The 21,992-nt window shown below is 41.5% G+C and overlaps 1 protein-coding gene across 1 annotated transcript in view; it reads left to right on the forward strand.

The window, feature by feature from the left end:
* The window catches only part of LRRC66 (leucine rich repeat containing 66), a 34,217-nt gene extending 24,963 nt beyond the window's left edge, over positions 1 to 9,254 (forward strand). Inside the window, exon 5 of the mRNA XM_077279784.1 lies at positions 123 to 9,254. Within this exon, the coding sequence (XP_077135899.1) occupies positions 123 to 8,746 (8,624 nt within the window). The 3' untranslated portion in view covers positions 8,747 to 9,254. The remainder of the gene's footprint in view (positions 1 to 122) is intronic.
* The last annotated feature ends 12,738 nt before the right edge of the window (positions 9,255 to 21,992 follow it).

Genomic DNA, 21,992 nt, shown 5'->3' on the forward strand with positions numbered 1-21,992 from the left:
AAATTGATTTTTTTTTTTTTTAAATAATTGGAAGAAAGCTGGAAAGTAGTAAAATAATCTAATTTAAGTTTCTAAAAGTAAAAATGTATGATTGAATGTATTTGTATGTTTGTGTTTTGCAGGATGCAAGAAAACATTTTGGTGGACACCTCAAGGTATTATCTCAGGAGAACCCACTGTAACAAACCACTACATTGACAAAATGAATAACTTCATACTAACAAATCCTGACCGTTCTCATGAAGGGCTTTATATCTGCATTGCTGGCATGGAAAGAATTGTGTACCAGGTACATTTCCAGATAGAAGCAGAGACACCTATAAGGAGGCCACGTGATGTGTCCCAACTGAACGCCAGAATACGAACAGACAAAGATTTCACTCGGGCAGTTGTCCTCTCTGTAGTCATCTCATTTATATGTGCCTTTGTACTTGGTGTGTTTCTTAGACCTTACTTGGAAACGTTATGGAGGAAACTTTGCAAATCCAAAGACTCAAAGAAGAAGACCTCAGATGAGGCGTATGACAATGAAGGTTTTTCAGAGGAAAATGTATCAAGGAGGCACTCATCAAATGGCGCAGGTAGTAGGTTGCCCATGCATGTGCCCAAAGAAAAGTCTTCTGGAAGTGATTCAGATTTTGAAGAACCAGATGGTAGTAAATATGAGAACGTTACATATAATGAAAGAGAAATCTACTACAAAGATGAACCGTATGATCTCGACACTCAGATACCCACACGTAGTGAAGTTCAAAAGAGAAGTGACACACCTGAAATTGTGAAGGTTAAACATAAAAATGTCCATTCCACAAGTAATTCACATTCAAAGACAGTAACATGGGCAAGTGATAAAGAGAGTAGCCCTAAAGTCAACCTTAGAAGTGTAATGTTATTGCTAAAGCCTATTAAAATCATAGTTCCAGCAACTGAAATGGAGAATACAGATAACCATTATCAAAACATCACACCGTCTGTCATTCCCAAGAAAACTAAAGGGAGTTTTTCAGACAGCATTTCTTCCAATGATTCAGAGTTTTGGGATGCAGAAGATCGGCTTCCAGATGAGGATATTATAGTGAAATATGTTTCCACACAGCAAGTAGGATCTACAAGTAAAGAACATGTTATTCCTACAGTAAACCTCCGACACGTCATGTCTTTATTGAAACCTATCAACTTTATTGTTCCAGTATCTACAGAACCTGAGATAGCTAAAAACCATTATGAAGATTTCTCGAATAGTTCTAGTCAGTTCAGTGATCAAGACTTATATGACAATAGTTTGTCTGATGATGGATCCAGTAGTTCTGATGATGATCACAGCTCCAAAAAGGAATCTATAATCATCATAAGGGCAAACAAAGAAAACAACAGCTATAAATTAAATCTTAAACATGCAATGTCTCTGCTGAAACCTATTAATATAATAGTTCCAGAATTTACAGCATACGACATAGTAAAAAGTCCAACAAAGAAGCAAATGTTTCCTTTTGTTTTACCAAGATATCCTAAATATAATATGGACAATTATTCTAATCAAGCTCCTGAAAATCAACCCACAAAGGATGCAGCAGGTAAAAAGACATTTTATGACAGCACTTCGTCAGATGACGGGTCGATTGATTATGATGATAGTTCAGATGAGGCAGTTAGATTACATCCTGTTTTGCTCCCAACAATGCGAGCACCACAGAAAACCAAAACAGATACTAGTCCTACAGTGAACCTTCAACAAGCAATGTCTCTACTGAAACCTATTAACATCATAGTCCCATCTACAGTAAGTGAGGTAGAAAGAAATCTTTCACAGGATACATTTTACCCATGTGGATCAAGACCACCAAAGGATATAAAGGAAGAAAGCACTTCATCAGATGAGGGGTCATCTTTTGATTATGATGACAGTTCAGATGAGGAGGTTAAACTAAATTCTGGCTGGTCTTCAACACAGCAAGCATCATGGACGAACACTATTGATACTAGACCTACAGTGAATCTTCAACAAGTCATTTCTCTTCTAAAACCAATTAGCATCATAGCTCCGGAATTTGACATCAAAATGGAAGAAAGAGATATTGTTCTTAAAGAGTATCAAGATCCTGGAAATCAGTCACCAAATCCAACATATGAAGACAGTTTTGTATCTTCCACAAGACCAACAATAGATTTGGATGATAATCAAACATCTTCTGACAGCAGTTCTTCAGAAGATGAATCAAAGAAGGATCACAGTTCAGATGAAGGAAGTGTAGTTCCTTATGTTTCAATTACAAAACATGAAGCTTGGTCAAAAAAGGAAAAACCTACTTCTACAGTAAACCTTAAACATGTAATGTCTCTTTTAAAACCTATTAATATAATAATTCCTGAATCTACTGCTATTGATCAAGTGAAAAGACCTTCACAAATACTGTTCTTCCCAACCAGTGTATCTAGATATCCAGGGCACAGTACAGAAGATTTCAAAGTAGAACCAGAAGACAAACAAAACAATAAACCTCCAACTCTTCTCATATATGATAGGGAAGGAAAGAAGTCTACTGACAGTAGTTCATCAGATGATGGGTCAGATTTGGACTATGATGACAGTTCCAATGAGGAGGTTAAAATGACTCCTGTTTTGCTTACAAGAAAGGAAGAATCTTGGACACACAACATTGATACTAGACCTATAGTAAACCTCCCACAAGTCATGTCTCTTCTTAGACCTATCAGTATCATAGCTCCAGATTTCGAAAAGAAAATGGAAGATGAAGGACTTCAAGAACCTGGATATCAGTCATCCTATCCAAAATATGAAAACAATTTGACATCTACAAGACCAACCAATGATTTTGAAGATAAGCAAACATCTTCAGACAGCAGTTCATCTGACAATGAATCAAAGGAGGATTATCGTTTAGATGATGGATTTATAATTCCTTCGGTTCCACTTGTAAAACAAGAAACTTGGGCAAACCAACAAAATGTTAGCCTCACAGTGAATCTCAAGCATGTAATGTCTCTTTTAAAACCTATTAATGTCACAATTCCAGATTCTCCAAAATCTGATCTGATAAGCAGACCTTCACAAATACATTTTTTTCCAGGAAGCATTTCTAAATTTCCAGAAGACACAAGTGAAGATGAAGAACATGAAAACAGATTTGTTTCATCTGCAAGTCCAACAGACTACATAGAAAGTAAGGAAACATCTTCTGACAGCAGTTCATCAGATGATGAATCAAAGGAGGATTACCGTTTAGATAATGGATTTATAATTCCGTCAGTTTCACTTGTAAAACAAGAAACTTGGGCAAGCCAACAAAATGTTAGCCCCACAGTGAACCTCAAGCATGTTATGTCTCTTTTAAAACCTATTAATGTCACAATTCCAGAATCTCCAAAATCTGACCTAATAAGCAGACCTTCACAAATACAGTATCTCCCAGGCAGCATTTCTAAACTTCCAGAACACATAAGTGAAGTTGAAGAACCTGAAAACAGATTTGTTTCATCCACAAGTCCAACAGACTATATAGAAAGAAAAGAAACATCTTCTGACAGCAGTTCATCAGACGATGAATCAAAGGAGGATTACCGTTTAGATGATGGATTTATAATTCCTTCGGTTTCACTTGTAAAACAAGAAACTTGGGCAAACCAACAAAATGTTACCCCCACAGTGAACCTCAAGCATGTAATGTCTCTTTTAAAACCTATTAGTGTCACAATTCCAGATTCTCCAAAATCTGATCTGATAAGCAGACCTTCACAAATACAATTTTTCCCAGGAAGCATTTCTAAATTTCCAGAACACACAAGTGAAGATGAAGAACATGAAAACAGATTTGTTTCATCCACAAGTCCAACAGACTATATAGAAAGTAAGGAAACATCTTCTGACAGCAGTTCATCAGATGATGAATCAAAGGAGGATTACCGGTTAGATGATGGATTTATAATTCCTTCAGTTTCACTTGTAAAACAAGAAACTTGGGCAAGCCAACAAAATGATAGCCCCACAGTGAACCTCAAGCATGTAATGTCTCTTTTAAAACCTATTAATGTCACAATTCCAGAATCTCCAAAATCTGACCTAATAAGCAGACCTTCACAAATACAGTATCTCCCAGGCAGCATTTCTAAACTTCCAGAACACATAAGTGAAGTTGAAGAACCTGAAAACAGATTTGTTTCATCCACAAGTCCAACAGACTATATAGAAAGAAAAGAAACATCTTCTGACAGCAGTTCATCAGACGATGAATCAAAGGAGGATTACCGTTTAGATGATGGATTTATAATTCCTTCGGTTTCACTTGTAAAACAAGAAACTTGGGCAAACCAACAAAATGTTACCCCCACAGTGAACCTCAAGCATGTAATGTCTCTTTTAAAACCTATTAATGTCACAATTCCAGATTCTCCAAAATCTGATCTGATAAGCAGACCTTCACAAATACAGTTTCTCCCAGGCAGCATTTCTAAACTTCCAGAACACATTAGTGAAGTTGAGGAATCTGAAAACAGATTTGTTTCATCTCCAAGTCCAACAGACTATATAGAAAGTAAGGAAACATCTTCTGACAGCAGTTCATCAGATGATGAATCAAAGGAGGATTACCGGTTAGATGATGGATTTATAATTCCTTCAGTTTCACTTGTAAAACAAGAAACTTGGGCAAGCCAACAAAATGATAGCCCCACAGTGAACCTCAAGCATGTAATGTCTCTTTTAAAACCTATTAATGTCACAATTCCAGAATCTCCAAAATCTGATCTGATAAGCAGACCTTCACAAATACAGTTTCTCCCAGGCAGCATTTCTAAACTTCCAGAACACATTAGTGAAGTTGAGGAATCTGAAAACAGATTTGTTTCATCCACAAGTCCAACAGACTATATAGAAAGTAAGGAAACATCTTCTGACAGCAGTTCATCAGACGATGAATCAAAGGAGGATTACCGTTTAGATGATGGATTTATAATTCCTTCGGTTTCACTTGTAAAACAAGAAACTTGGGCAAACCACCAAAATGTTAGCCCCACAGTGAACCTCAAACATGTAATGTCTCTTTTAAAACCTATTAATGTCACAATTCCAGAATTTCCAAAGTCTGATCTAATAAGTAGACCTTCACAAATACAGCTTCTCCCAGGAAGCATTTCTAAATTTCCAGAACACACAAGTGAAGATGAAGAACATGAAAACAGATTTGTTTCATCTGCAAGTCCAACAGACTATATAGAAAGTAAGGAAACATCTTCTGACAGCAGTTCATCAGACGATGAATCAAAGGAGCATTACCGGTTAGATGATGGATTTATAATTCCTTCGGTTTCACTTGTAAAACAAGAAACTTGGGCAAACCACCAAAATGTTAGCCCCACAGTGAACCTCAAGCATGTAATGTCTCTTTTAAAACCTATTAATGTCACAATTCCAGAATTTCCAAAGTCTGATCTAATAAGTAGACCTTCACAAATACAGCTTCTCCCAGGAAGCATTTCTAAATTTCCAGAACACACAAGTGAAGATGAAGAACCTGAAAACAGATTTGTTTCATCCACAAGTCCAAAAGACTATATAGAAAGTAAGGAAACATCTTCTGACAGCAGTTCATCAGATGATGAATCAAAGGAGGATTACCGTTTAGATGATGCATTTATAATTCCTTCGATTTCACTTGTAAAACAAGAAACTTTGGCAAACCACCAAAATGTTAGCCCCACAGTGAACCTCAAGCATGTAATGTCTCTTTTAAAACCTATTAATGTCACAATTCCAGAATCTCCAAAATCTGATCTAATAAGCAGACCTTCACAAATACAGTTTCTTCCAGGCAGCATTTCTAAACTTCCAGAACACACAAGTGAAGTTGAAGAACCTGAAAACAGATTTGTTTCATCCACAAGTCCAACAGACTATATAGAAAGTAAAGAAGCATCTTCTGACAGCAGTTCATCAGACGATGAATCAAAGGAGGATTACCGGTTAGATGATGGATTTATAATTCCTTCGGTTTCACTTGTAAAACAAGAAACTTGGGCAAACCACCAAAATGTTAGCCCCACAGTGAACCTCAAACATGTAATGTCTCTTTTAAAACCTATTAATGTCACAATTCCAGAATTTCCAAAGTCTGATCTAATAAGTAGACCTTCACAAATACAGCTTCTCCCAGGAAGCATTTCTAAATTTCCAGAACACACAAGTGAAGATGAAGAACATGAAAACAGATTTGTTTCATCCCCAAGTCCAACAGACTATATAGAAAGTAAGGAAACATCTTCTGACAGCAGTTCATCAGATGATGAATCAAAGGAGGATTACCGGTTAGATGATGGATTTATAATTCCTTCGGTTTCACTTGTAAAACAAGAAACTTGGGTAAACCAACAAAATATTAGCCCCACAGTGAACCTCAAGCATGTAATGTCTCTTTTAAAACCTATTAATGTTACAATTCCAGAATCTCCGAAGAGTGATCTAGGAAAGAATCCTTTGCAATCACAGTTTTTCTCAGGTAGTATATCGAGATATCCTATGCACAGAATGGAAGACCGCTATTCTAGTGATGCAGAAAATAAGTCATATGATAAAAAACAGAACATTAAAAAAAGTCCTACTTTCCCGCTAAATGATGGAGAAGGCAATAAGACATTTTATGAAAGTAGTTCATCAAATTATTCTAAAAAGGACAGTTCCAATGAGGAAGTTTCAGTGAATCCTGGCTTGCTTTTAACAAAACAGCCATCATGGACAAGAAAAGATGAAAACCCCAAGGTGAACCTTCGACAAGTAATTTCTCTGCTGAAACCTATTAATATTGTAGGGCCAAACTACTCTGTAACTGAATCATCTGGAAGTCCTTCACAGAAACAGTTTTATACAACTAGTAGTACAAACCATGAAGACAGAGACTGTATATCGTCCACTATAGTTATCAATGATAGTAAACGTGAGCAAGTTTATGACACAAGTTCATCCGAAGAAGAATCAACAACGGATGATGATGATCAATGTTCCATTGAAGAAAATATCAAGAAATCTGATTTATTTAAAACAAAGCAAGAACCATGGACATCCAAAGTAAATGTATGTCCAACTGTGAACTTCAAGCATGCATGGTCTCTAGTAAGACCTATTAATATCATATCTCCAGAGTCGGTGACAGATGTGAAATTATACTATCCATATAATCAAGAGTATATCAAACAGCAAGGAGGAGTTGAAATTCAACCTCAAGATTCAAACTATGAAACACCTCATTCAGAACCTACAGAACATGAAAGATATAAAGAAATACTGTCTAACAGCACTTCATCTGATGATGACTTAGATAATGGAGAAGATAACAGTTCAGATGAGGGTGGTGGAATGAATTCTGATTTACTTCTAACAATGAGTGGTACATGGGAATACACAGAAAATATTAACCCAAATGTGAACCTCAAGTATGTAATGTCTCTGGTGAAACCAGTTAACATTAAAGCCCCAGACAGCACTGTGACTGAAGCGCTAAGACGTTTTCAGGAAAAGTATAATGTCGAAGTACGTAGGTATAAAGCTGTAGGCCAGTTACAGAATGAAACATATAACGATTCTCTTGTACCTAAACTCAAAAGCCCTAAGTCAATGAGAGACAATGAATCAAAGCGTTTTGTTTACGAGATAAATCAGGATTTTGATGCTACTAAAGTTGATCCAAAGCTGTTAACATGGGAAAATAGTGAAAATCCTAATCAGAAAGTAAATCTAAAACATACAATGTCTCTTCTTAAACCCATCAATATTATAGCTCCAGATTTCACCACTACTGTGGCTGTGACTAGCCCTGAGCAGACATATTTTTCTAACATCTATCAACCACGAGATGGAATGGAAAATGTCTATAAATATCATCACCATGGTCAAGACTATAAATTTGATGGAGACAGTTCTAGAAAACAACTAAACAATACAAGTTATAAAGGCCTCAATAGTTCTAATTCAGAAGAAACCTATACTTTCTACAACAGGTTCCCTGTAGATGAGTCAAGTCAGATTTCATACAAGGGTGATATAAAAGATTCAGCTCCTCCTCCAAAGTGGACAACTCCAGCCAAAAGAGACAACACAAGCCATAAACTGAACCTCAGGCATGTAATGTCTCTGTTAAAACCAATTAGAATTACAGTACCAGACTATTTATCAACTGACGCAGTGATGAGTCCAACAAAAGTACCAGTATCAGAACGCCTATCACATAATACTATTTCTGAATATTACACAGACACCATCAATGATAGTTCATCAGATGATGGTTCCTTCTCCAGCTTCAGTCAATCCAACTCATTATCAAATGAATCTGGGAGGATAGACACTAAGTCAGTCAAACGCAATAGCAAAAAAGAGAAGGACAAAGGAAAGGTTGCAAAAAGTGGAGAACGCGGTATAACATACCCCAAAACTAATATGGCCTACAGGGACGAAAAGCTTAAAGAATTTGCTGGTGGTGAATATGAACCAAATAAAGCTAAGGATGTTCTTCATTGGTTAAACACTAATACAAATGATAAACCAAATACTGAATTTTCAAGCAGTAAAACCCCTACTGAACAAACATCAGAGCAAGAACTTGTGCTGGACCTGAACAACCAAGGATGGACAACAAGGACTATTGTTAGAAAAGAGAACCTTTCCATGCCAACTTATTTTTTACCAGATTTTGGTGAAACAAGCACCGATGGAAATTTGATTGATTTTACCAATGACACATAACAATCCTTGGATGCATCTGTACAAAAGGAGGTTTCACCCACAATGGACTATTCCATCCCAATGCATCAAAGGAAGTGCTTTCAAACATGAGAAAGCTTTATTCGTTTTCTGAATCCTTGAATGAACAAATCTAACGTGGAGTAGATTCAATCTCCATCATATTGGACACTATAGGATATGTAGATATATTGTAAAGTATGATATCATAAACCTGTATATTAATCTATTTGCCACTCAATTGTTAATATTTGCTACTTATGATCACTCACAAATAGTGATATGCAAAGTTTATAAAGAGATCCTAAAGTCATTTGTATATTGAATGCTCACATTTCTGGAGTTTAAGGTGTAATGTTTCTCCTTGTGGAGAGTGACATGCCAGTGTAAGGAGGCTTATAAGTCATGCAATGCTCCTCTGGGAAATTAAATATGCAAATTGCCTCTTCAGACAGGAAGAGATCTTGAACTCTAGTGCCAGCTATTGGAAGTAGCAATCCTAAAAGTCAATATCGACTCTTTAACGAGCCTAAGTCATAGGACAAGGCTTGTTAAAGGGTCGATATTGACATTTAGGATTGCTATTTCCAACAGGTGGCGATCGAGCTCAAGTTCTCTACTTCTCTGAAGAGGAAATTTGCTTATTTCTCAAGATTATCAGGACTGAGGACATACTGAAAAAAATCATCATGATGATCATAAAAAAGGGCAGGGAATGGATATTTTTCTGACCTTGCTCATTGAACTCTGTAGTGAGCTTGAAATGGCTGCTTAGACAAAGATTGTATTGGTTGCAGAGCAAGTGGCAATTACATTTTCGAGATGGCTTTTTTTAAAGGTATTGTATTCCTCGGCATTAAGTAGTCACATGCTGATGTCAGAATTACCTCTTACGCCATGCACTGCATCGGGGGACTATTATTAAGGCATCCAATGCCCTCATGTTGCTAAATTACAAATTTATAGATATTACTGAACATAGGGAGAAATCTTTCAATAAGCGGCTAAATGGCAGGGGGAGCTTCCTATCAATTATACATTGGTAGTGCTCTCATAGCGCCAAGAGGAATAAGATGCAAGTCCTCCTAAAGTATTGCATATAAACCACTAAGTGACAGAATGGTGACATCAGCGTCCGTTGCTGCCGTCAGCTTAAAGTCAGATAGGTTTACTTTAAATAAAATGATTATTTTGTGTTTTTTTATTTTAGTAATGTTCCTTCCACTATTCAGTTCTATAATTTCCTGTGGCCTTTATAGATTTGACCTGTAGAGTTCACATTTCATCTATAACATATGGATGACGAGCTTTCAGCATTAAATTTCAAAGAAAATTGGCAAATTTTGTGTAATGGTTCTTGTCCATGAAACCAACTCATAATATTTTTAATATTTAGACCTAGGCCTCAATTCATCATGTCTTCACACCTGTGTTTTTTTTTTTGTTTGTACACAATTCTTTATTCCATTTACGCATTCTTCGTAGGCTGAGTCTAGTGGTTCCATTATTTTGCCCGATTCCGCAAGTGCAACTTTTTAAAAATTTGGTGCAACTTCACTTCAAAACTTCAATATCACCCCCACCCAACAATCCCCCCCCCCCTCCCGATGTATTTCCAATATGCAAGTACTCTGGTGCAATTTTTGGTTATAAGAGTCGTAAAAAACAAACAGATTGACAGGAAAAAAGCCAATTTTTTTATTTTATTCTAATTTCATGAATCATGTGCATCATTTTGATGAATTTGCCATTAAAAATGACAATGAGCACCACAACACAAATAAGGAGAGAAAATTAAAGAACGCAAATAATGATTTGGTGCCACAAATTACTTTAGCATGTTTAGCTAAAAAAATAAGACAATTATCAATTTTAGATCCTAATAAATAGTTGCATGTGCATGGGCATACCCTAGAGAAGGAATTTTGCAGAAATGAGGGATCTGTATTCAATAACTGCAATCATGTTCAGTACTTAAAATACAGATTTAGATGAGAATGACTGTATTCCATCTACGTTCTAAATGACCAAAGATCAAACGCTGCTGCAGGGAACATATGAATCGCGGCTTCAGCACGATGCAGGGTACCACACGCGTGGGTACCACACGCTCCGTGTGGTACCCACTCGCCATACGGGCGGCACACGTGTGCCGCACGTATGGCCTACGTGAGTTCCCAGGCACACGGACACGGATAACTCCGGTACCGATTTATTCCGGTACCGGAATTATCTGGACGTGTGGGACAGCCCTAAGGCTAGTTTTACACATCCAACATTCAGGCCATGTTCACACGTTCCTGATTTCCCTGCTGTTTTTTCTGCACTAAAAACCGCAGCTCTTGGCAGAAAACGCAGGTGCGGTTTTTGGTGCGTTTTGGTGTGTTTTTTGGTGCGTTTTTTGATGCGGTTTTTAGTGCGGTTTTTTATGCAGTTTTCTCTGCAGATTGTCTGTGTTTGACACAAATAAAGCTTTAACTGCAGTGGGGAAAAAAAAAAAAGAAATGATGTCATTTCCTTGTCCAACCCTTTTCTTCTTCCATCCTCCATTTTGGGACTAAATACCAAAATGAGTGGACGTGTTTTGAATGACAGCGCTCCGCAGAGTGCTGAGCGTAGGCCAGATCACAGCCCGCGGATCCAGCTCTATCCAGCTATTTAAGTCTACGTTCACATTTGCGGTCTGCGCCGCAGCGTCGGGCGCCGCAGCGTCGCCGCATGCATCATGCGCCCCTATATTTAATATGGGGGCGCATGGACATGCGTCGCACTTGCGTTTTGCGCCGCATGCGTCACTGCGGCGCACGCGTCCGGGCGCAGAGGACGCAGCAAGTTGCATTTTTGCTGCATCCAAAATCAATCAAAAAAAGGACGCATGCGGCGCAAAACGCAGCGTTGTGCATGCGTTTTGCTGCGTTTTTGTTTGCGTTGTGCGTTGCGTCGTTTAAGTGCCACGTATCACGTATTTCAGTGCCACGTATTTAAGTGCAACGTATTTAAGTGCCACGTATCACGTATTTCAGTGCCACGTATTTCAGTGCCACGTATTTCAGTGCCACGTATTTAAGTGCCACGTATTTAAGTGCCACGTATCACGTATTTAAGTGCCACGTATCACGTATTTAAGTGCCACGTATTTCAGTGCCACGTATTTCAGTGCCACGTATCACGTATTTAAGTGCCACGTATCACGTATTTAAGTGCCACGTATCACGTATTTAATTGCCACGTATTTAAGTGCCACGTATTTAAGTGCCACGTATCACGTATTTAAGTGCCACGTATTTAAGTTGCACATATTTTTGCTATTGTAAGGTGGCATTAATCCCGGTTAATAATGGAGAGGCGTCAATAAGACGCCTATCCATTATTAATGCTATTAACATGATAAAAAAAAAATATAGGGCCCCCCCCAAAAAAAAAAAAAAAAAAAAAAAAATGACATAGGGTCCCCCTATATTTTTAGGCCAGAAAGGCTAGGCAGACTGCTGCGGGCCAATATTTGTGGCCTGGGAAGGGGTTAAAATACCCATGGCTGTTCCCAGGCCATGAATATGAAGCCCACAGCTGTCTGCGTAGCCATTCTGGCTCAGAAATAAAGGGAGAGCCCCCCCAAAAAAAGTGTTGGGGTCCCCCTATATTTTTAGGCCAGAAAGGCTACGCAGACAGCCGTGGGCTTATATTCATAGCCTAGGAAAGGGGCCATGGATATTTGCCCCTCCCCTGGCTACAAATATAAGCCCGCAGCCGCCCCAGAAAAGGCGCATCAAAATGATGTGCCAATTCCGGCACTTAGCCCCTCTCTTCCCACTCCCTGTAGCGGTGGGATATGGGGTAATGAGGGGTTAATGCCACATTGCTATTGTAAGGTGGCAATAAGCCCGGTTAATAATGGAGAGGCGTCAATAAGACGCCTATCCATTATTAATTTAATGAGAGGGTTAAAAAAAAAACACAAACACTAGAAAAAAAATATTTTAATCAAATAAAGACACCCACTTTTTGACCATATTTTATTGTACGCTCAATCCGTCCTGAAGACCCTCGACCTGAAAAAGACGCAAAATAAAAAAACAAATTCATACTCCCTGGCCCTGTCCGCAGAAATCCATCGAGGGTCCCACGAAGATCTTCCATGGAGAACAGACACATCCAGAGATATGTCTGCTCTCCACGGCTGCAGCAACACACTGACAGGAGCCATAGTTCCTGTCAGTGTGTCACTGCGCATGCGCGAGCGAGTTTACCGGCGGTCATTGACCCCGGCACTCTCGCTTAACGGCAGTGCTGCGTGGGAAAGTTCAACGCAGCTGTACTGCCGTTAACCGAGACGCCGGAGCCATTGAACTCCGGAACAGTACGCGATACACTGCTAGGAGCTTCGCTCCTCTCCTGGCAGTGTATCGCCGGAGAGCAGCCGATCGGCGTGGGACACTCGTTTTATGGATTCTGCAGACAGGGAGTATGAATTTGATTTTTTATTTTGGGATTTTTTCTAGGGGATCTAGGGCTTCGCCTACCAGTGTGCTGTTGGTGAGTATATACTCTGTGTTATATGTTGTATGTACTGTGTGTCATGTATGTGTATTGTGTGTGTTTTGTGTAACTTTACAACTGTGCTAAGTCGCCGGACACAGGGACAACTCTCCCATCCTAATACCGGATGGGAGTAGTAGTCCCATACGGTGACTTAGCACAATGGTGGCACTAGCGTCGCATGGGGACACACACACACACACACACACACACACACACACACACACACACACACACACACATACACACACACACACATATATACACACACACACACACACACACATACATATATACACACACACACACACACACTCATACACACACACACACACATACATACCAAATCTATCAAACAGCCGACATCGATCCCCATGCGACGGTATGCCTCCATGTCTCTTCGGGATACAGGAACACACTCCGCCCAAGCACTTCCGCCCACGAACTTCCTCCCGCTTCCCCGCACTTCCTGCTGCAGCGGTTTCTCCACCCATAACCGCAATAAAACCCGCAGATATATTTTTGATCTGCGGGTTTTACTGCGGGTTTGACCTCACAATGGAGGTCTATGGGTGCAGAACCGCTGCAGTTCCGCACAAAGAAGTGACATGGTCCTTCTTTTTTACCGCAGCTATTCAGCGCGGCTTTTTTAGTGAATTTCTGCATCATGTGCACAGCGTTTCCTGTTTTCCATAGGGTTACATTATACTGTACCCTGCATGGAAAACAGCTGCGGACCCGCAGCGGCAAAATCGCTGCGGTTCCGCGGTAAAAAACGCATTGTGTGAACATGGCCTCACAGTGAAACTACGAACCACAGTGTCCGACCTTGAAGCAGGCCTCCTGATCTGAACTCAACAGTCTGATAAGCATAAATTAAGCTGTTGAGTTCAGGTAAGGAGACCAGTGGCCAGTCGGGCAATGGGGTCCATACTGGGACCATGCGGTCCATACTCAGACCATGAATGTTGGATGTGCGAAACGTAATTAAAAAAAAAAAAAGCTCAGCTTGGACAGTCCCTTTTTGCTTTTATTAGGCTGGATTCACATAAGTGTATGTTGTCTCATGTGACAGAATTTGGGTTCATTATGCAAACGACACTTGGCTCAAACTCTGTCAAGAGTTCGAACCGACTGTCAGCGCACATGAGAATCGCAGTTCAAGTGTGGAGGAAACTGAGAAAATAATTTCTTCTCCATTGCTAACATCTGTGGTAATCGGACTGCACTCGGATGACATACGATGGGCAGTCTAATGTTTCACACGCACTCGTAGACTTGCATGCATCTCGGATGCGATCACACCATGCTGCGATTGTTTTCTCATGCCGATTTGGCATTAGAAAATAATCGCAAATCTGAGCTGCCCCATAGAATAACACTGGTGTTAGTGCTATGCGACGTTTTAGCACTCGGCCGTGTTATACTCTCCTGTGTTCAAGCCCTTAGAAAGTGAGCCTAGATGATCAATAATCAGCTGTAATATGCGTTTGAATCATGTGTTCAATCTGTCTACAGGGAAAATGAAGTATTAACCAATAAAGCAGTCTATGTAATGCATGGATGAGTTATGTCTTTTGGAGCTGCTAGTTACAGCCAATTTCCTCTCCAGTTAATAGATGAGGGTCCTGAATTAGGGACTCGTTTCTATTAACTAAAAATACACTGCTCAGAAAAATAAAGGGAACACTAAAATTCCACATCCTAGATATTACAGAATGAAATATTCCAGTTGTAAATCTTTATTCATTACATAGTGGAATGTGTTGAGAACCATAAAACCTAAAAATGATCAACGTAAATCACAACTAATATCCCACGGAGGTCTGGGATGATGGAATGATGCTCAAAATCAAAGTTGAAAATGAAGTTACAGGCTGATCCAACTTCAGTGGAAATGCCTCAAGACAAGGAAATGATGCTCAGTAGTGTGTGTGGCCTCCACATGCCTGTATGATCTCCCTACAATGGCTGTGCATGCTCCTAATGAGGCGGTAGATGTTACCCTGAGGGATCTCCTCTCACACCTGGAATAAAGCATCAGTCAATTCCTGGACAGTCTGTGGTGCAACGTGGCATTGGATGGAATGAGACATCATGTCCCAGATGTGCTTGATTAGATTCAGGGCTGGCGGACGGGCAGGCCAGTCCTTAGCATCAATGCCTTCATCATGCAGGAACTGCTGACACACCTCAGCCACATGAGGCCTAGCATTGTCATGCATCAGAAGGAACCTAGGGCCTACTGCACCTGCATATGGTCTCACAAGGGGTCTGAGGATGTCATCTCGGTACTTAATGGCAGTCAGGCTACGTCTGGCAAGCACATGGAGGGCTGTGCGGCCCTCCAAAGAAATGACACCCCACACCATTACTGACCCACTGCCAAACCGGTCATGCTGAAGAATGTTGCAGGCAGATCACTCTCCACGGCGTCTCCAGACTGTCACATGTGCTCAGTGTGAACCTGCTTTCATCTGTGAAGAGCACAGGCCACCAGTGGCAAATTTACCAATCCTGGTGTTCTGTGGCAAATGCCAAGAGTCCTGCACGGTGTTGGGCTGTGAGCACAACCCCCATCTGTGGACGTCGGGCACTCAGACCATCCTCAAGGAGTCGGTTTCTAACAGTTTGTGCAGACACATGCACATTTGTGGCCTCCTGGAAGTCATTTTGCAGGGCTCTGGCAGTGCTCCGCCTGTTCCTCCTTGCACAAAGGCTGAGGTAGCGGTCCTGCTGCTGTTTTGTTGCCCTCCTCCATGTCTCCTGGCCGCGCATCCAGACTCTAGACACTACGCTGACAGACACAACAAACCTTCTTGCCACAGCTCGCATTGATGTGCCATCCTGGATGAGCTGCACTACCTGAGCCGCTTATGTGGGTTGTAGAGTCCGTCTCATGCTAACACGAGTGTGAAAGCACAACCAACATTCAAAAGTGACCAAAACATCAGCCAGAAAGCATTGGTACTGAGATGTGGTCTGTGGTCCCCACCTGCAGAACCACCCCTTTATTGTGTCTTGATAATTGCCAATAATTTCCATCTGTTGTCTATTCCATTTACACAACAGCATGTGAAATTGATTGTCAAACAGTGTTGCTTCCCAAGTGGACAGTTTGATTTCACAGAAGTTTGATTTACTTGAGTTATATTCTGTTGTTTAAGTGTTCTCTTTATTTTTTTTTGAGCAGTGTATATATACAGGGGTTGGACAAAATAATGGAAACACCTAACGTTTTGGCATCATAATCTTCGAACATGTTATATACATGCAAACCGTGACATATGGTAATGTTTTGTAGTTGATTATTTGTGTTATGTGATATGTGTTTGTAAATTAACTGTTTGTTTTGCATAATTGTAAGAACATTTATGAGAACCTGAGACCAATGGCAGACCTCTCGGATTTTCAAAGAGGCCAAATTGTTGGTGCTCGTATGGCAGGCGCTAGTGTAACAGAAAGTGACTGAGTGACTGAGAGAGACCGTCGGACTGTAAAGCGAACTGTGAGAGAGGATTGCAAGACCACGGCTCCGAAAATCACTGCTGAACTCAATGAACACCTACAGAACCCAGTTTCCACAAAAACTTCGTCGGCAGCTGCACAAATCTGGATTCCACGGAAGAGCTGCAATTAGAAAACCGCTGCTCTCAATGACAAATGTTTCCAAGTGTTTAGAGTGATGTAGAAACCTCCAGAATTGGCCCTCGAGCAGTGGAAACATGTGATATTCTCAGACGAATCATCGTTTACCCTATTTCCGACCTCCGGCCGAGTGTACGTTTGGAGACAGCCGAAAGAAGGATTCCATCCATACTGCCTTCTCCCAACCGTAAAACATGGCGGAGGTTCTGTGATGATCTGGGGTGCTATTTTGTGGAGATCCGCTGGGCCAATGATATCCGTTCATGGGAGAATTAACAGCCGAGATTATTTACGCATTTTGCGTGACCAAGTGCATCCAATGGTTCAAGCACTGTTCCCGGAGGGGAACGCCATCTTTCAGGAAGATAATGCACCAATTCATACAGCTAGAATCGTTAAAGCATGGCACGAGGAAGATTCTAATAAAGTGGAGCATCTCATCTGACCCCCACAATCCCCAGACATCAACATTATTGAGCATTTACGGTCGATTTTAGAGATTCAAGTTAGACGTCGATTTCCGCAGCCATCGTTGCCCAAAGAACTGGAGGGTGTTTTAACTGCAGAATGGGCTAAAATTCCTTTGGAAACAATTCACACCTTGTATGAATCCATACCTCGGAGAATTGAGGCTGTAATCGCCGCAAGAGGTGGACTTACACCATATTAAACTAACTTTCGTTGCTGTTTCCAGGCGTCTCCATTATTTTGTCCAACCCCTGTATGTATATATATATATATATATATATATATATATATATATATATATATATATATATATATATATATATATATATATATATAGTGAAAAAATTGGAACAGCATCAAATTACTACCTTACAAGGCATGCAGAGCTCTTCCGACCAGCAATCCAATGGTCAAAAAGTAATAAACTCAAAAAAAGGAAAAGCAGCACAAAATAATTGAAAAAAAGTGGACTTTAATGTCTGAACGGCGTGGCAACGTTTCGGATGTGTTATCCTTTGTCAAGCTTGACAAAGGATAACACATCCGAAACGTTGCCACGCCGTTCAGGCATTAAAGTCCACTTTTTTCAATTATTTTGTGCTGCTTTTCCTTTTTTTGAGTTTATATATATATATATATATATATATATATATATATATATATATATATATATATACACACACATATATATATATATACAGTACAGACCAAAGTTTGGACACACCTTCTCATTTAAAGATTTTTCTGTATTTTCATGACTATGAAAATTGTACCTTCACACTGAAGGCATAAAAACTGTGAATTAACACATGTGGAATTATATACTTAACAAAAAAGTGTGAAACAACTGAAAATGTCTTATGTTCTAGGTTCTTCAAAGTAGCCACCTTTTGCTTTGATGACTGCTTTGCACACTCTTGGCATTCTCTTGATGAGCTTCAAGAGGTAGTCACCGGGAATGGTTTTCACTTCACAGGCGTGCCCTGTCAGGTTTAATAAGTGGGATTTCTTGCCTTATAAATGGGATTGGGACCATCAGTTGTGATGAGTAGAAGTCTGGTGGATACACAGCTGATAGTCCTATTAAATAGACTGTTAGCTGCTTTTTTTTCTTGCCATAATACAAATTCTAAGAAAAACGAGTGGCCATCATTACTTTAAGAAAGGTCAGTCAGTCCGAAAAATTGGGCAAACTTTGAAAGTGTCCCCACGTGCAGTTGCAAAAACCATCAAGTGCTACAAAAAAACTGGCTCACATGAGGACCGCCCCAGGAAAGGAAGACCAAGAGTCACCTCTGCTTCTGAGGATAAGTTTATCCGAGTCACCAGCCTCAGAAATCGCAGGTTAACAGCAGCTCAGATTAGAGACCAGGTCAATGCCACACAGAGTTCTAGCAGAAGACACATCTCTACAACAACTGTTAAGAGGAGACTTTGTGCAGCAGGCCTTCATGCTAAAATAGTTACTAGGAAACCACTGCTAAGAAAAGGCAACAAGCAGAAAAGACTTGTTTGGGCTAAAGAACACAAGGAATAGATATTAGACCAATGGAAATCTGTGCTTTGGTCTGATGAGTCCAAATTTGAGATCTTTGGTTCCAACCACCATGTCTTTGTGCGACGCAGAAAAGGTCAACGGATGGACTCTACATGCCTGGTTCCCACCGTGAAGCATGAATGAGGAGGTGTGATGGTGTGGGGGTGCTTTGCTGGTGACACTGTTGGGGATTTATTCAAAATTGAAGGCATACTGAACCAGCATGGCTACCACAGCATCTTGCAGCGGCATGCTATTCCATCCGGTTTGCGTTTAGTTGGACCATCATTTATTTTTCAACAGGACAATGACCCCAGACACACCTCCAGACTGTAAGGGCTATTTGACCAAGAAGGAGAGTGATGGGGTGCTATTCCAGATGACCTGGCCTCCACAGTCACCAGACCTGAACCCAATCGAGGTGGTTTGGGGTGAGCTGGACCGCAGAGTGAAGGCAAAAGGGCCATCAAGTGCTCAGCATCTCTGGGAACTCCTTCAAGATTGTTGGAAGACCATTCCCAGTGACTACCTTTTGAAGCTCATCAAGAGAATGCCAACAGTCATCAAAGCAAAAGGTGGCTACTTTGAAGAACCTAGAATATAAGACATATTTTCAGTTGTTTCACACTTTTTTGTTAAGTATATAATTCCACATGTTAATTCACAGTTTTGATGCCTTCAATATGAATGTACAATTTTCATAGTCATGAAAATACAGAAAAATCTTTAAATGAGGTATGTCCAAACTTTTGGTCAGTACTATATATATTCTATTCCAACCTGTCAGTGTGATTTTACTGTTCACCGCACATGAATTACTGGGTTTTTCAAAGGACACTGGTGAGTAAAAATTGGTCAGCACTTGCATGGTTCGAGTGCTGTGCGATTTTTTTTTTTTTCTCGCATCCATAGACTTGCATTGGAGTGTCTCAGCCGTGACAATTGCAGCATGCTGCGATTTCACTCGCACGCAGAATACGCCGGAGAAAATAATCGGTGATGTGAGCTGCCCCATAGATTAACACTGGTCCGAGTGCTATGCGATGTTTTCACGCATAGCATTCACCCGTATTCTACGCTAGTGTGACGCCGGCCTTATTCTGGGACTAGTAGGTCATTATGGTGTTTCCTGTACGGCCATGTGCACACTATCAGTATTTCTTCAGTATTTTACCTCAGTGGGTGGGTGATAATACACAGGTGGGGACGTGTGTCTATTAGGCCGGTGTCACACTTGTAACTGCAATGCGAGAAATTCGCGCAAGTCTCTCACCTCAATACCCGGTACTGCCGCCGGCACTAAACACTCTGGTCCAAGTGTCAGACGAGAGCCTCACACAAATCTCTCACATTGTACTTGCAAGTGTGACCCCGGCCTTAGGCTAGGGTCACATTGCCTTATGTGACCGCGTTTAACGGACTACGTTACACCGCGGCATAACGCGGTGTTAACGTAGTCTGTTAACGCCGCCATAGCCTGTAATGGAGAACGCGTCGCTAGCGCCCGCCCACATTGGGCGTGCGCTAGCGATGTGGCGTCATTTGAGTGACGGACCTCGGACGCTGCTTGCAGCGTCCGCAGCGCGCCCAAGGTCCGTTCCTCGCTAGTGCAGATCGGGGATCTGCGCTAGCGGGGACGCCGAACGCGGACCCTAGAGAAACATTGCGTTAGCGCAATCCGCTAGCGCTATGCGCTTAACGGATTGCCCTAACGCAATGTGACCCTAGCCTTAGACTTTTCCTCCAATTGTTCCTATGCTGGTTTTGGCTTACACATACTGACAGGGCCGGACTGGCCATCTGGCAAATGCCTGTCTGGTCATGGGCTGCCTTGTCTGCTACTTTGATAACAGAATCAATGAGCTCAAGATCCCCATACTGATAAAAGTAATGATGGAGCACAAAGTTGCTGACTCCGTCACTTACCCCAGCAGGCCACGGGTATAATTAGAAATATTGGTCTTGTAGTAAATCTTCCTTTCCTCCATCCAGGGCAGACCAGGGCAAGAGGCGGCCCGCGGGCCGCATCCGGCCCGCCTGACTATTTTAAATGGCCCGCCGCCCCCAGCACCGCTCGGCCAGCCGCCAGAGACAGTGCGGCGGCTGTGCGGCGCTACCAGCCAGGTTCCCCTTCCCTTCTGTTTGCCACTCCAGCCCCTGCGCACCCTGCCCTGAATCCCCTGTCCGCTGAGAGGCGCTGACCGCCTCTGGCACTTCCGCATCAGGGAAGCGCCAGCAGCGGGTGACGTCACTGAGCGTGTGACAGGCTGCTGCGCTGCTCCTTTGTCCATTGCGCAGGATGCCGGTGTTCTGTGCGGCTGTACTGTAGTGTACTTGCGTTGGAGTCGGACGGTGACGTCGGTCGGGCGGGGTGCCGGTGGTCGGTGGTAAGTGCTCCATACAGCGGCCGCGGGGACCGGGTAGTGGAGCTGCCTGGCGCCTGCAAGCATAATAGGGGGGGGAGGGAGCAGCGGCCAGCCCTGGGGGGATGCAGATGGGGGCAGCACAAACAGGACATTATGGGGCTGTGGGGCACAATTATCAGGAGTCAGGATAGTATGATGGGGGCACAAGTGACAAATCAGGACAGTATGGGCCCCATACTGTCCTGATTTGTCACTTGGGCCCCCATACTGTCCTGATTACTATGGACATACATACTATGGGGGCACAAGTGACAAATCAGGACAGTATGGGGGCACAACTGACAAATCAGGACATTATGGGGGCACAAGTGACAAATCAGGACAGTATGGGGGCACAAGTGACAAATCAGGACATTATGGGGGCACAAGTGACAAATCAGGACAGTATGGGGGCACAAGTGACAAATCAGGACAGTATGGGGCCCATACTGTCCTGATTTGTCACTTGTGCCCCCATAATACTGTCCTGACTCCTGATAATTGTTTATGAAAAGATAGCATATGTATACTACAGTATTGTGTAAAAATGAGTTAATTATATTAGTCCGGCCCTCTAAAACCATCCAAATTTCTCATGCGGCCCCATGGCAAAATTAATTGCCCACCCCTGATCCAGGGTAATATTAGTAAAATA

This window comes from Ranitomeya variabilis, chromosome 1 (assembly GCF_051348905.1).
Source record: "Ranitomeya variabilis isolate aRanVar5 chromosome 1, aRanVar5.hap1, whole genome shotgun sequence".
Classification (NCBI taxonomy): domain Eukaryota; kingdom Metazoa; phylum Chordata; class Amphibia; order Anura; family Dendrobatidae; genus Ranitomeya; species Ranitomeya variabilis.